Source organism: Mustela nivalis, assembly GCF_964662115.1.
Source record: "Mustela nivalis genome assembly, chromosome: 2".
NCBI classification, from domain to species: domain Eukaryota; kingdom Metazoa; phylum Chordata; class Mammalia; order Carnivora; family Mustelidae; genus Mustela; species Mustela nivalis.
Window position 1 is genome coordinate 161432709 of NC_139021.1, and position 14736 is coordinate 161447444.

Consider the following 14736-nt stretch of genomic DNA (forward strand, 5'->3'; position numbering starts at 1 on the left):
TATATCTTAAGGAAAAAATGCTATGAAGATTAAGTGAGATGAGGAATGTAAAGCATAGTGCATAGTACACACTCAAAGCCATAGTTGTATTTTTTTTTTTTAATTTTTCACTGACCATTTTCTGACCGCAAAACACAATTTTAGGAACGATCTTCAAATGCTAAACATGCTAACTACCGCTAGGTTCATATATGTAGAAAGTACTCCATAAATAATTTCTGAATGAAGGAGTCATCTGTTAAATAGTGATGACTTAATGCACTAACATTACCGTTATCTTAGTATTTCACTGAAGACTTGATATCAAAAGGCAGCGCTAAAATAGCTGACCAAAAGTTCAGAGAAAACATCTGGGCTTTTCAATAAGAAATAAAATGTATTAGTCATAGCCGAAGTTGTTTAAAAAGCAGAAGCAAAAACCTGGGACTCAGTCTCCAGTTGTACAGTTATCACAGGGATGGGTGGGACACCAGATGTGACACACTTAATTACACCACTGATGGTTTAAATTCTATGTTCCACTTTCAGTTCTAAGAATAGCTCACACTTTTGTTGGAGATTAAAAAAAAAAAAAAAAAAAAAAGATGTATTTGGGAAACCAGATAAAGAATCCAGAATGATTTGCCCTAATTTCATATTGTTCATTTTAGGAAAAAAGAAAAAGCAAAAAACAAAAACAAAATCTGTCTTGATCAATGAACACAACAGTTGTATACAATAGTGCTGCCGCACTGTCAACTTGCTATCTACAGTGTTAATTTGCACTGGACACATGAGCAGTGGTTAATTTATTGTGGCCTATAATTATAAATTAAGCAATCATGAAATTACACAGTCCACTTAATTGATAACAAACTGGGAAAAGTTAGCTAAGCCTCATGCGTTTCTTATTTATGATGACATCTCATTCTCTGTTGGTTTGGCATGCCTTTTTCATTCCAATTCTAGTTATTTTCTGTGTAAATATTTATGTTTGTACTCATTTGTTGAGAAAAACTTAGCCTTTAAATGGACAGCTCATGTATAAATGATTAATAAAAAGAAAACATGTAAAAATCTGTTTAGCCTGAGGTTAATAAAACTGCAATGTAGCAAGTGTGAAATGTGATTGGCAACTTCAGATCAAATAATTCCACTTCTTTAACAATCTGACAATGTAAAATCAATTCTTTTTCCTATCAAAATTTACTCACTGGATACTTTGACCAAAGGTGCATGCATTTTTTTCCCCTCCTTGCAGACATCTAGTCTTTTCTTCATAAATTGATAGAGGTTGGGCATTTCTAAAGTCAAAAAGGACCGCAGGGTGGGGAAGTAACTCTAAGTTTGAGTGCCTGGCTCTGTGCAGCTGGTAAGCCAACTAACCTATTCTAAACGTTTCAAAGTTAATTTTGCTTTGACTTGCTCTAAAACTACTTAATTCCATGTCAATACCCTCCAACTAACTGCACAGAAATCAACAAGAAACAGTGTGTCAACGGTCAAATGTTTCACACATCATAATTCACAATTTGGGGAAGCTTTAAGTCTGACAGAGAAAACCCAATTGAGAGCCACTCCAGCTTTAGTGTCCCATTCTTTTTAGTTTGGAGATCCCAAGGTGAGATTAAGATCTTTGTTTCTGGTGTGGTCATATGTAAAAGGTTGCAACAGGTTTGAAATCAAATACTAAGGACCGGGCAGCAAATCTGCCTCCTTCGATACGGATTAAGTATCGAAGGGAAAACAGGTCATCACAATCAACCAGACTTTACAGAACTCTCAGCAAATAACTCGTTGCTGCAGAAGTGAGCCTGCCACGCAGACACCAAGACGGCGTAAAATCCACCAGGCACCCAGTGCCAGCGGTACCTCTTTGTGTCCTGGGATTTACACCCCTCCCCCCAGAGGCAGGCACATCTCGAGGAAGAGGAAAGCTAGGTTGCCATCTCCCCTGCATGCACCTCTCCCATGCATGCACCTTTGGTCAAATTATCCAAAGACAGTAGCCCTGACCCTTCTCCCCGCTTCTGGCGGGACCCCGGTGGACCCACTTTCCAGCGGTACGGGAAGGCCGATTCCCTAGGACGATCTAAGCCTGCATGCGGAGGCTGCTTTCCGCAGCTACTCGGATCCGCCCTCGCCTCAGTCCCTAGTAATGATGGAGCCCCAGCTCTGTACCGGGATAGCCACGCAACCTTCCAGCCCCTTTCCCTAGTTTCGGACCGGCTGCAAGCCCCGCCTTCCTCCCCAGGCCCAGGTCTCCTTCCAAGGGCCCACCTTCCGGGCTCCCCGCTGCCCCCCGAAACCAATCCAGAACCCAGACAGCGGGCTGAGCGCCGTCACATTCCCTCCTTGGCTTCAAGCGCAGTGCCCCGCCCTGGGCCTGAGGACGGGAGGGGGGTGACCGGCCATCTCCAGAGGGGCCCGGGCCCCCACACTCACCATCCTCCCGCCGAGTCCCTCCTCCTCCTCCTCCTCCTCCTCCTGCCTCCCGGTTACCAGGGGCAACTGCTGCGGCACCGCCCCCGACGTCCCTCGCACGCTCAGCGGAGGAGCAAAGCTGCCGTACGGGGCGGGGTCCAGCTCCGCTTTTCCCGAAGTGCGCAAGCGCGCCAAAGTGCCCGCCCACGCGCAGGCGGGCTGCTGGAACGACTGGAGCCGGCTGCCGGCTGGTGGAGACCCCGCGAATGGTTAAAGCTCGCCCACGTGGCTGGTGGGCGCCGCCCAGCCTGTGATTGGTTGGGAAGGAGCAGGGCGGGGGCGGGGCGAGGGGCGGTTCCCGGGCCGAGGCCGCTGGTTAGTACTGACTTGGCTTCCGACGCAGTGTACTTCTTTTGGCAGTTGTCTCAGTGCATTCTTCCTGGGACTAGGTAAGGGGTCTTGAGAGGAGGCCGCCTGCCACACCTTCCTGTAGACACATCCCGCGGAGGAGCTTGGATTTCTGTCTTGACTGCCCAGGCAGGGCTGCTGCGGGGGCTGGGCTTCCACCTGCTGTATCCACGTGGCGCGAATGGTAGCCTGGGGCTGCTCAGTGACCGCTATCATGTGGTCCCGGCGCCATAAGGCCCAGCGGAGGTGTTGGGCGCGTTATGGGCTGTGCATCTATCTCCACATCTCTGTGTTAGGATGGAGGAGTTCCGCAGGGGGGAGGCTGCCTGTGGAGGGCAAGAAGCAGCCTGGGGACTGGCTCTGAACACTGAGGTGAGCAGACAGCAGGGTTGAAAGGCGTTTTGGAATGTCCAGGTTTTGCTAAGCAGCGTTGGACCAGATGGTGCGCTGTCTGCAGCCCCGGAGGAGGCAAAAAAACCGGCCCGCTTTTACAGGCAAGGGAGAGCGAAAGGGACTCTGTCTGGGTGGGTTGAGAGACGCTACCTCCCAGCCCTCCCCCACGCTGAGAGCGGGTAGAAGAGTTAATCCCATAATGTGCCAGGTCCTGTTCTAGACTAAGGAGACACAGCAAGGGACAAAATCTGCCCTCATGGAAATTACATACTTTTTAGTGGAATGCTTTTCACACAAGATTTCATTTCATTCTCACAGCCCTAGAAATTGGTTGTTCTAAGCAATATAGAGTCGGGACTTGAACCTGGTTCAGCCCCTGGATGAAGTGATTTTAACACTCATGTGTTGTCTAGGTTGGAGGAACAGGAACGGCTTATATTTGTGTTGTAAGCTCAACTTTTTAAGAGTTGGTAGAGTGTTGGCACTGGTGATAAGCCTGTTTGCAGTCATGTGTGCGCCTCTTACCTCCTTCACTGGGTTCTTGTGCAGATAGGTGAATTATTGTATGTCAAGTACATAAAATATTGCCGGGCATATGGAAAGTGCTACATAGGATTTAGCTCTTACTGCTTCATCTAGGTTTTGGGGCTTTGCCCCTCTTCCTACCAGCAGGCTTTCCAGGCAACTTAACATCACTGGAACGAAGGCGGATTTTCCCTGAATGATCCTTAACTATTTATGCATTCAGCTAAAGTGTGTGTGTGTGTTTTTTTTAAGATTTTATTTATTTATTTGACAGACAGAGATCACAAGTAGGCAGAGAGGCAGGCAGAGAGAGAGAGAAGAGGAAGCAGGCTCCCTGCGGAGCAGACAGCCCGATGTGGGGCTCGATCCCAGGACCCTGGGATCATGACCTGAGCCGAAGGCAGAGGCTTTAACACTGAGCCACCCAGGCACCCCTAAAGTGTGTTTTTAAAGTCTGTTCACGGCATACTTTCTTCAGAACCTTGGAGAGAAAACTCAGTACAGAACTTTGAGTAAGTAGATGCAAGATGAGTGGCTAATTCGGAGCATGCACTCCTACAATCTCCTTGTCTCTAGCCTGTTTGTTCTTTTGTGAAAAAGGCAGGGCAGACTTCTCTTTCTGAGTTGTCTGGTGTCTAACATCATGGTTGCCTTGGAGTCACAGGAGTGTACCTGGGCCTGCCTGTGTAATTACTAGTTTCATTGTCCAGCTTTTTCTAGGTGGCTTTGGCACCAACCCTTGCCTATCTCAAGTGGTCTTTGTGTTTGGTGTTCTTGAGTCTGGCTGCCTTGATCTTCCTCTAATCGCAAGTACCAATGATGATGTTTTGTTTTTCTTCCTACCTGGGGATCCAAACAGGGAAATACTAAGTACTTTCCCTTCTTTTTTTTTTTTTTAATAATTTTTTTTGAGAGAAATTTTTTTTTTTAAGATTTTATTTATTTATCAGGGAGAGGGGGGGAGAGAGCGAGCACAGGCAGACAGAATGGCAGGCAGAGGCAGAGGGAGAAGGAGGCTCCCTGCTGAGCAAGGAGCCCGATGTGGGACTCGATCCCAGGACGCTGGGATCATGACCTGAGCCGAAGGCAGCTGCTTAACCAACTGAGCCACCCAGGCGTCCCAAGTATTTTCCCTTCTTGCAAGAGGATGCCCAGAAGGAGTGTGGAAGCCTGTTCTCTGAACTCTGATACTGTTTGTCAGAGAAAATCAACTCTCTCTCTCTCTCTTTTTAAAATAAACTATATTCCCAGCATAGGGCTTGAATTCAAACCCCAACATCAAGAGTTGCATTCTCTACCAACTGAGCCAGTCAGGTGCCCTAAAACTCAACTCTGTCTGAGAAGGATGACTTCAGGAGAGGTAATAGGTTGTTTCTTTTTCTCTTTTTTTTCTTTTCTCCCTCCTTCCCTCCTTTCCTTTCTTCCTTCCTTCCTCTCTCTGTCTCTCTCTTTCTTTCTTTTGGCCTGTTGTGGATGGAGGACCCATCTAAGTGACCCCAAGCCTTGTGACCTTGGGAGAGTAGGCCCTAGCTATTGTCAGATTGTTGGATGGATGGACAGGACTGGAGCTGTGGTAAGCTCAGAGTTGTGTGTAATGTTAAGCAAGCTGACTCAGTTGATGGGGATCTTTCTAAACATCAGTTTCTTCTTCGGTAAATTGATATCTTGGATCCTCACATCTTTTTTTTTTTTTTTTTTAATTTTATTTATTTATTTGACAGATAGAGCTCACAAGTAGGCAGAGAGGCAGGCAGAGAGAGAGGGGGAAGCAGGCTCCCTGCTGAGCAGAGAGCTGCATGCGGCACTCGATCCCAGGACCCTGGGATCATGACCTAGGCGGAAGGCAGAGGCTTAACCCACTGAGCCACCCAGGCGTCCCAAGATCCTCACATCTTTGAGCTGTGATATCCTCCTATCCTATAAGCAAAGGGAATTTTTGGTCAGTCACCTGTTTGATTTCCAGCTGCCCCCTTGTTCCCAGTAGTGGAACCATATTCCTTCAGAACTGAGGCCACCCTGGACATGGTAGTGACTTCTTTAGGGAATACTAGATGTGGCTTATGTGGGAAGAGGGAGACTAACTGTTCCAGAGAAAACCTGGAGACCAGATAGGACTCAATATAGGAGGGGTAGATCATTTGCAGCTTCGTGACCCAAAGCCTGCTCTTCTGTAACCAAGATAGATTATGAGTGACTTGAAAGAGTGACTTCCTTGATGCCCAAGGAGCCCAAGAATAAGATGGAATGCATTTCAGGCAGGCACTAAGTATTTTTAGAGGGCCTGGGAGAGTTGCAGCAGGAATCTTTCCATCTACCAGGGGAGGCCAGCTTTAGACAAATAACTGTACATAACGAGAAAGTGATTATTACAAAGCCAAGTGTGTTACAAATGAGGGTAAGATGCTATGAGGGTATATGACGCAAGGGTTTGAGTTTGCCCTGGAGTCATGGAACTGTGCCCACTGGGGGCCGCAGATATGGGGGGGGATTTTTTTTTTTTTTTAAGATTTTATTTATTTATTTGACAGAGATCACAGGTAGGCAGAGAGGCATGTTAGGGTGTGGTGGGGGACTCAGGCTCCTTGCTCAGCAGAGAGCCTGATGTGGGGCTTAATCCCAGGACCCTGAGATCGTGACCTGAGCTGAAGGCAGAGGCTTAACCCACTGAGCCATCTAGGCACCTGGGAGAAATGTTTTAGACATAGAATTTAGATTTGGGCGGGGGGGGGGCTTATATATATATATATATATATATATATATATATATATATATATTTGAGATTTTATTTATTTATTTGAGAGTGTGCACGTATGTATGCAAGAGAGAGAGAGAAAGAAAGAATGAGCAGGGCAGAGGGAGAGGGAGAAGCAGACTCCTTGCCGACAGGGAGCCTGACCCTGGGATTCTGACCCAAGCTGAAGGCAAATGCTTAACCAACTGAGACACCCAGGTGCCCCTGGCCTTATGTTTTTTGTAAGACAGGAACTGGGCAACTCATATGCTGACCTCGGTAATGAGGGGAAAGTTTCTCGAATAGTTTAGCAAATGATTACCCCTTCATGGTAAAAGTACTTCCCTTATGAAAGGCAGAGGACACTCCACTGTTGGGTTGAGGGTGGAAAGAGACGTCCAAGGACAGGCTGTGTGTGTTAAGAAGGAAGCATAGCATGTTCGGAACACCTGGGTGGCTCAGTCCATGAAATGTCTGCTTTCAGCTCAGGTCATCATCCCAGGGTTTTAGGATTGAGCCCTGCTTTGGGGCTCCCTGCTCCATGGGGAGTCTGATTCTCCCTATGCACCTCCACCCCCGCCCTGTGCACATGAGCATTCTTTCTCTCTCTCTCAAATAAATAAATAAAATCTTTTGCTCTTTGCTGGCTTTCTCCAGCAGAGGGGCTGGAGCCCCAGCTTGGGGCTCTGTAATCCAAGGCACTGTGTGATCTGCCGGCCAGGCTGACAACTCCTTTTATTTTAGCCCCATGTCGAGTCAGGGAAGGTAAATTCTTGTCTCTCTCCCATTTTTGGGTTCAGTTGTGACTGCACAAAATAGCTTTGGTCTTTGAACCAGCCTGTAAGAGGCCTAGTCAGCCTGTCCCCAGAGGACAAAGCCCAGAGCTTTCTCTTGGGCTTTGTGGTGGAGTGAGAGAGGCCTAAGTCTAGCAGTGCACAGTGGACACTCACTGTCTGGCTTCTGACTTCTTCAGAGGTCGCCATTCAGTGACCCCTCAGGGCCAGGGGAGGGTACCATGAAGACTCCATGGGGGCCTCCCCTTCTGTCCTGGCTCCTTCCTCCTGGGAAATGACCCAACCTCAGCATGTCACTTGCTGAAGTCTCTCCCACCTCAACAACAACAAAAAAATCTAAAAACCGACCATCTCTCTCTTTACTGCATTTGTTGGCTCCTGAAGCCTCCTCCTTCTCTGGTGGTTCTTTCTCATCTATTTGGGCTTCCTTTTTTGGGGGGCTGGCCTCTTAAATGTCGTGGTTTTCAGACTATGCCCTCAGCACTCTATTTTTCCCATTCTGTGTATTCTCACTGGAAAATTTTCTCTGAAATGGCCTTGATGCCACTGACTTGTTTTAATTCGAACTCAGATCTCCGCACTTTCTTTCTTTCTTTTTTTTTTTTTTAAGATTTTTATTTATTTATTTGAGAGAGAGAGTGCAGGCCCGGGGAAAGGCAGAGAGAGAAGCAGACTCCTCGCTGAGCTGGGAGCCCGATGGTGGGGCTCAATCCCAGGACCTTGAGATCATGACCTGAGCTGAAGACAGACGCCTAACCACTGAGCCACCCAGGTGCCCCTCTGTACTTTTGTTTATTTATTTGTTTAGAAGATTTTATTTGTATATTTGACAGAGAGAGAGAGAGACAGTGAGAAAGGAGACACAAGCAGGGGGAGTGGGAGAGGGAGAAGCAAGCTCTCCACTGAGTAGGGAGCCCGATGCGGGGCTCGATCCCAGGACCCCCGGATCATGACCCAAGCCTAAGACAGACACTCAACGACTGAGCCACCCAGGCGCCCCTTTTACTTTCTTTTATCCATGTGCTGACAAACTGGACCTCTCACTCAGCATATACTTGAATTCTTGGGCTAGGCACTGGAGTAGCAGTGGGGAGCAAAATGGGCACATTCCCTGGGTCCAAGGGCTTATGACCTAGAGGGGATGGTCGGTGTTCATTAAAATAAAACCACAGAGTGTTAGGACAAACTGGCACAACTCTGAGGGCTGTGACCCTGAGAGGGCTTAAGCTGAGCACCTGATCTAGTGGTTGGGGAGAGAGAGGGGCCAAGGGTCCTTCAAAGGATTCCCTGAGGAAAGGGTTAGTTAGCCAAGATCTGAAAGATGAGTGGGTGCTTCCTTGCAAGTAACTCTAGATTGTTCTGGAGAGCATAAGGCTACTTTTTGAGGGATAGGGTGGAGCCCCGATGTTATGTGCTAAAACAGATGCTTTTCAGGCTGCTACTTATTCTGAGGCGGGTTTGCTGTGGCTTCTCTTCCAGGTACAGTGGCCCATGGGGCTCTGTTGAGGCAGAAGTCTTGGGTAGAATTCTTCTTTCATTTTTTTTTTTTTAAATTTATTTTTTTTTAAGATTTTATTTGTTTATTTGACAGAGAGAAATCACAAGTACACTGAGAGGCAGGCAGAGAGAGAGAGAGAAGGAAGCAGGCTCCCTGCTGAGCAGAGAGCCCGATGTGGGACTCGATCCCAGGACCCTGAGATCATGACCTGAGCCGAAGGCAGCGGCTTAACCCACTGAGCCACCCAGGCACCCTTCTTCTTTCATTTTACCACTACTTAATATAAAACTCTTTTTTTTTTTTTTAAACTAGTCCTGTGGCGGGCGCCTGGGTGGCTCAGTGGGTTAAGCCGCTGCCTTCGGCTCAGGTCATGATCTCAGGGTCCTGGGATCGAGTCCCGCGTCAGGCTCTCTGCTTGGCAGGGAGCCTGCTTCCTCCTCTCTCTCTCTGCCTACTTGTAACCTCTCTCTGTCAAATAAATAAATAAAAATAAATAAATAAATAAATAAACTAGTGCTGTGGCTTCCATCAGCAATATGTTTCCTTTCTCGCATACTCAAATACTGGTTTTGTTTGCTCAATTTTGTGAGTGCTTTAGGATTTTGGTAATGGCATAACTTGAGATGGCTTTTACATCTTACTCCAGCTGTGTCTGTGAGCTTGTGATATAATATATATGAAAAATCCTCAGGGTTATATTTTTCAAGGGAAAAAAAATGGCCTAGTAGTAGGAGATTGAGAGTTAAATTAGAAAATTATTCCTTGAAACATGGCTGGGGCGGGGCGGGGATGTGTAGGTGTTAGTGAAGCGGGGGAAGGAATAGTATCCGGACAGGGGAGGGCGTTTGTAAAGGACCTGAGACAGGTGGCAGTTTATTGCATTTAAGAAAGTGCCATGGTGGGGCGCCTGGGTGGCTCAGTGGGTTGAGGCCTCTGCCTTCGGCTCGGGTCGTGATTCCAGGGTCCTGGGATTGAGCCCCGCATCGGGCTTTCTGCTCAGCAGGGAGCCCGCTTCCTCCTCTGTCTCTGCCTGCTTCTCTGCCTGCTTGTGATCTCTGTCTGTCAAATAAATAAATAAAATCTAAAAAAAAAAGAAAGTGCCATGGTACTTGAAACTCAACACATGGAAAATGCAGCTCCCTGTTTTCCTCCTTAAAGCCTGTATTTCTATATAACTTGTCTCTGCACATAATGGCCTCAATCAGAAACCCTGGGTATCGCTCTAGATACTTATGATGTGTCAACTTAGCTAGGCCAAACAACTCCCCCATCCTCCTAATCCCCTTCTGGTGTGCTTCCAGTTAGAGTGGGCAAGGAGGGCCAGCCATTCGATCAAACACAAATTTAGGTGCGGTGATGAAGGGATTTTGCAAAAGTAATTAAAGTCCTAATTGGTTAGCTTTGAGTTAATCTAAGGGGAGATTATCCTGGGTGGCCTGACTTAATCAGATGGAATCCCCTTAAAAGAGGGCTAGGCATCCCCTGGGGTCACAGACTCCAGCCATGGCTGGGCAGGCATGGCTCTCCTTCCCTCCCCAGGATTGTCCCTTGCTAACTCCCTGTCCCGATGGCTTCAGGCTTGCTCAGCTAGCTCCCACAATTACATAAGTCAGTTTGCTAATTCCTTGTACTAAATTCATTTTTATAAATTTCTAAATATTATGTGAATATATATAAAGGATGTATATATCCTGTTGATTCTGTGTCTGTGCTTGAACGCTGACTTACAGAGTAATCTTCCTATAACCAATAACTTAGTAAATGCCAAGATTCTGCTGCTTTAAAAGTTTCTGTCTTGGGGCGCCTGGGTGGCTCAGTGGGTTAAGCTGCTGCCTTCGGCTCAGGTCGTGATCTCAGGGTCCTGGGATCGAGTCCCGCATCGGGCTCTCTGCTCAGCAGGAGCCTGCTTCCTCCTCTCTCTCTGCCTGCCTCTCTGCCTACTTGTAATCTCTCTCTGTCGAATAAATAAATAAAATCTTAAAAAAAAAAAAAAGTTTCTGTCTTTTTGGTCCCTCCTCTCTGTTCTGGTGCATTGGGGTTCACAGGAGCTCCACCTCTTCTTGCCTGGATTACTGAGGTTCCTGTCCAGCTGATCTCTCTGCATCCTCTGAGGTCCTACCACACCGAGTTTATTTTCATGTCATTGCCTAGAGTTTTCTTTCTATTTTTTTAAAAAAGATTTTATTTATTTATTTGACAGAGAGAGAGAGCACAAGCAGGGAGAGCAGCAGGCAGAAGGAGAAGCAGGCTCCTGGCTGAACAAGGAGCCAGGCTCAGGACTCAGTCCTAAAACCCTGGGATTGTGCCCCAAGCCGAAGGCAGATGCTTGACTGACTGAGCCACCCAGGTGTCTAGAGTTTTCTTTCTAAACAACACATCTGATCTTGTTACTCTGCTTAAAATCTTTTAATGGCTTCCTGAAATTCTCAAGGAAAAATTCAAAAGCCTTAGCTTTTTTTGTTTTTAAGATTTTATTTATTTATTTGACAGAGATCACAAGTAGGCGTAGAGGCAGGCAGAGAGAGAGGAAGGGAAGCAGGCTCCCCGCTGAGCAGAGAGCCCGATATTGGGCTTGATCCCAGGACCCTGAGCCGAAGGCAGAGGCTTTAACCCACTGAGCCACCCAGGTGCCCCAGCTTTTTTTTTTTTTTTTTTAATTTTAATTTTTTATTTTTTTAAAGATTTATTTGAGAGAAAGGGTGTGTGCATGTGCAGGGGCAGGAGAGGGAGCAGGGGGAGAGGGAGAGAGAGCATCTCAAGCAGACTTCCTGCTGAGCACGGAGTTCCACCTGGGTATCCATCTCACAACCCTGAGATCATGACCTGAGCTGAAACCAAGAGTTGGCCACTTAATTTACTAAGCCACCCAGGTGCCCGCTCAAAGATTTTATTATTTTTATTTTTATTTTTTTTTATTTTTATTTTTTTTTAAAGATTTTATTTATTTATTTGACAGAGAGAAATTACAAGTACATTGAGAGGCAGGCAGAGAGAGAGAGAGAAGGAAGCAGGCTCCCTGCTGAGCAGAGAGCCCGATGCGGGACTCGATCCCAGGACCCTGAGATCATGACCTGAGCCGAAGGCAGCGGCTTAACCCACTGAGCCACCCAGGCGCCCCAGATTTTATTATTTTTAATTTAATTTAATTTTATTTTAAAGATTTTATTTATTTATTTATTTGACAGACAGAGATCACAAATAGGCAGATAGGCAGGCAGAGAGAGAGAGAGGGAGAAGCAGGCTCTCTGCTCAGCAGAGAGCCTGATGTGGGGCTCGATCCCACAACCTGGGATCATGACCTGAGCCGAAGGCAGAGGTCTTAACCCACTAAGCCACCCAGGCACCCCCAAAATTTTATTTATTTATTTATTTATTTAAAGATTTAATTTTTTTATTTGACAGACAGCAATCACAAGTAGGCAGAGAGGCAGGCAGAGAGAGAGGGGGAAGCAGGCTCCCCACCGAGCAGGGAGCCCGATGCGGGGCTCGATGCGGGGCTTGATCCCAGGACCCCGAGATCACGACCTGAGCCAAAGGCAGAGGCTTTAACCCACTGAGCCACCCAGGCACCCCCAAAAATTTTATTTTTAAGTAATCTCTATACCCAATGTGGGTCTTGGACTTATGACCCCAAGATCAAGAGTCACATGCTCCCCCAACTGAGCCATCCAGGCGCCTGAAAGCTTTAGCTTTTTTATGACTACATTTTCTCTCCTCTGTTAGCATATCAGTTATACTCCCTCTGGAAATTTTTTAGTGGTTTCCTAGAGCTTGCGGTACCCATTTACTAATCCAAGTCCACTTTCAAATAACACCACAGCACCTGTCCAGTAGTGCAGGTAACCTACACCAGTATTACCAGGTTCTCCCTCGCAGCTGGTAGAGCACTACTGTCTCTCATATCACTGCCTATAGGCTATAATCATCAAATACATTGTTGCTGCTGTTACTTTGAACAAAAACTCTGTTCAACTGGTAACAATTGAAATAAGAAAAATATTTTATTTTACCTTCATTTATTCCTTCTGAAATTCTTACTTTATGTAGGTCTGACTTTATGACCTCTTATCTCTGAAGAACTCTAACATCTTGCAAGTCAGTTCTGTTGGTGATAAATTCCCTCAATTTTGTCTGGGAAAGCCTGTATTTCTCCTTCACTGTAAGGCATACTTTAGCTGGTGTAGAAGTCTAGGTATGTGTTGCTTTTATCTTTCAATGCTTGAAATATTTCACTCTATGCTCTTCTTGCTTGTGTGGTGTCTGAGGAGAAAGCCAATGAAGTTCCTACCTTTGTTCCTCTCTAGGTAAGGTGTTTTCTTTTCCCTCCCTCAGATTTCTTCCTTGATTTTCTTTTTCTTTTTTTAAAGGTTTTATTTATTTATTTGAGAGAGAGAAAGCAAGTGAGGGGAGGGGCAGAGGGAGAGGGAGAAGAAGGCTCCCCTGCCTAGCAGGGAGCCGGACTCCCATGACTCTGGTGGGATCATGACCTGAGCCGAAGGCAGATGCTTAACCAACTGAGCCACCAGGTGCCCTGAGTCTGGTTTTTTGTTTGTTATCTTTTTTTCTTTGTTTGTTTGTTTTGTTTATTAAATACCACATATGAGTAGATGCATCTGGTGTTTGTCTTTTCCTGTCTTTCTCTGTCTTGGTTCACTTGGCATCATACTCTCTAGATCTGTGTTGTTGCAAATGGCAAGATCTCATTGTACATGTATGCCACATCCTTCATATCCATTCGCCTATCCATGGACACTTGTGCTCCTTCCGTATTTTGGCTACTATAAATAACGCTGCAGTAAGCATAGGGGTGCATATATCTTCTTGAATTAGTGTTTTCTTATTATTTGGGTAAATACACAGTAGTGGAACTACTGGATCATATGGTAATTCTATTTTTAATTTTTTTTCCACAGTAACTATACCAGTTTTCATTCGCATCCAGGTGTAGATTTTTTAGTAGTTGTCCTTGGTGTTCTCTGAGCCTTCTGGGCTTGTGGTTTGGCGTCTGTCATTAGTTTATAAAATTCTCAGTCACTATTGCTTTAAGTATTTCTTCTCTTTCCTTCCCTCTTTTCCTTCTGGCATTCCCATTACGTGCATGTTACACCTTATGGAATTGCCCCAAGGTTCTTGGATTTTCTACTCTGTTTTTCTTTTTCTTTTTTTTTTTTTTTTCCATTTTTTCTTTACTTTTCAGTCTGGGAATTTTTTGCTGACACACATTCAAGCTCATATAATTTTTTTTTCTTTTTAAATATTTTATTTATTTATTCACTAGTAGGCAGAGAGGCAGGCACAGAGAGAGAGGGAAGCAGGCTCCCTCCTGAACAGAGAGCCCGATGAGGGGCTTGATCCCAGGACCCTGAGATCATGACCTGAGCCAAAGGTAGAGACTTAATCCACTGGGCCACCCAGGCGCCCCGCTCATAGAATTTTTTCCTTGGCCATGTCCAGTCTACTGATGAGCCCATCAAAGTCATTTTTCATTTCTGTTACAGAAATTGTTTTAAAGACTTTTTTTATTTGAAAGAGAGAGAGAGAATGAGCACGAGCAAGAGGAGGGGCAGAGGGAGAGGCCCAAGCAGACTCCTCGCCAAGTGCAGAGCCCAATGTGGAGCTTGATCCCAAGGACCCTGAGATTGTTAACCGAGCCAAAGTCAGATGCTTAACTGACAGAGCCACACAGGTGCCCCCAGAACCTTTTTTTTCCCCCCAGCATTTCCTTTTGATTCTTTCTTAGAGATTCCATCTCTCTGCTTACATTATTCATTTCTTCTTTCATGTTGTCCACTTTCCCATTGGAGTCCTTAGTAAATCAATCATAGTTACTTGAATTCCTGTCTGGTTCTGACACTTGCTCGCTCTTCAGACTATGTTTTTGCCATTTAGTATGCCTTGTAATCTTTTGTCAGGAGCCGAATGTGTGTGCCGTTTTACCTTTGTCTGGTGAGATGTTGGGTTGTATTTACTGTTTGCTGAAGCT

The 14736-nt window shown here is 45.9% G+C and overlaps 3 protein-coding genes across 7 annotated transcripts in view; 1 reads left to right on the forward strand and 2 right to left on the reverse strand.

Annotated features, from left to right (window-relative positions):
* ARL3 (ARF like GTPase 3) overlaps positions 1–2666 on the reverse strand; it is a 35707-nt gene extending 33041 nt beyond the window's left edge. Inside the window, exon 1 of the mRNA XM_082722516.1 lies at positions 2425–2666. Within this exon, the coding sequence (XP_082578642.1) occupies positions 2425–2427 (3 nt within the window). The 5' untranslated portion in view covers positions 2428–2666. The remainder of the gene's footprint in view (positions 1–2424) is intronic.
* Positions 1–14736, reverse strand: part of LOC309860384 (uncharacterized protein C10orf95 homolog) — a gene marked incomplete at its 3' end in the record, with an annotated part of 370467 nt that overhangs the window by 227819 nt on the left and 127912 nt on the right. The window lies entirely within an intron of this gene.
* Positions 1–14736, forward strand: part of SFXN2 (sideroflexin 2) — a 58665-nt gene that overhangs the window by 30686 nt on the left and 13243 nt on the right. Inside the window, exon 1 of one of the 5 annotated variants that reach the window (XM_082722505.1) lies at positions 2610–2852. The exons of 1 other annotated variant lie outside the window; for it this stretch is intronic. Coding sequence is in view for 2 of the 4 variants with exons in the window: in XM_082722506.1 (XP_082578632.1) it covers positions 3109–3183 (75 nt within the window). In the remaining 2 variants the exon portion in view is untranslated. Of the gene's footprint in view, positions 1–2609; positions 2853–3043; positions 3184–14736 lie in introns of those variants that run through there. 3 more of the 5 variants (XM_082722506.1, XR_014309333.1, XM_082722504.1) reach the window with 3 other exon arrangements.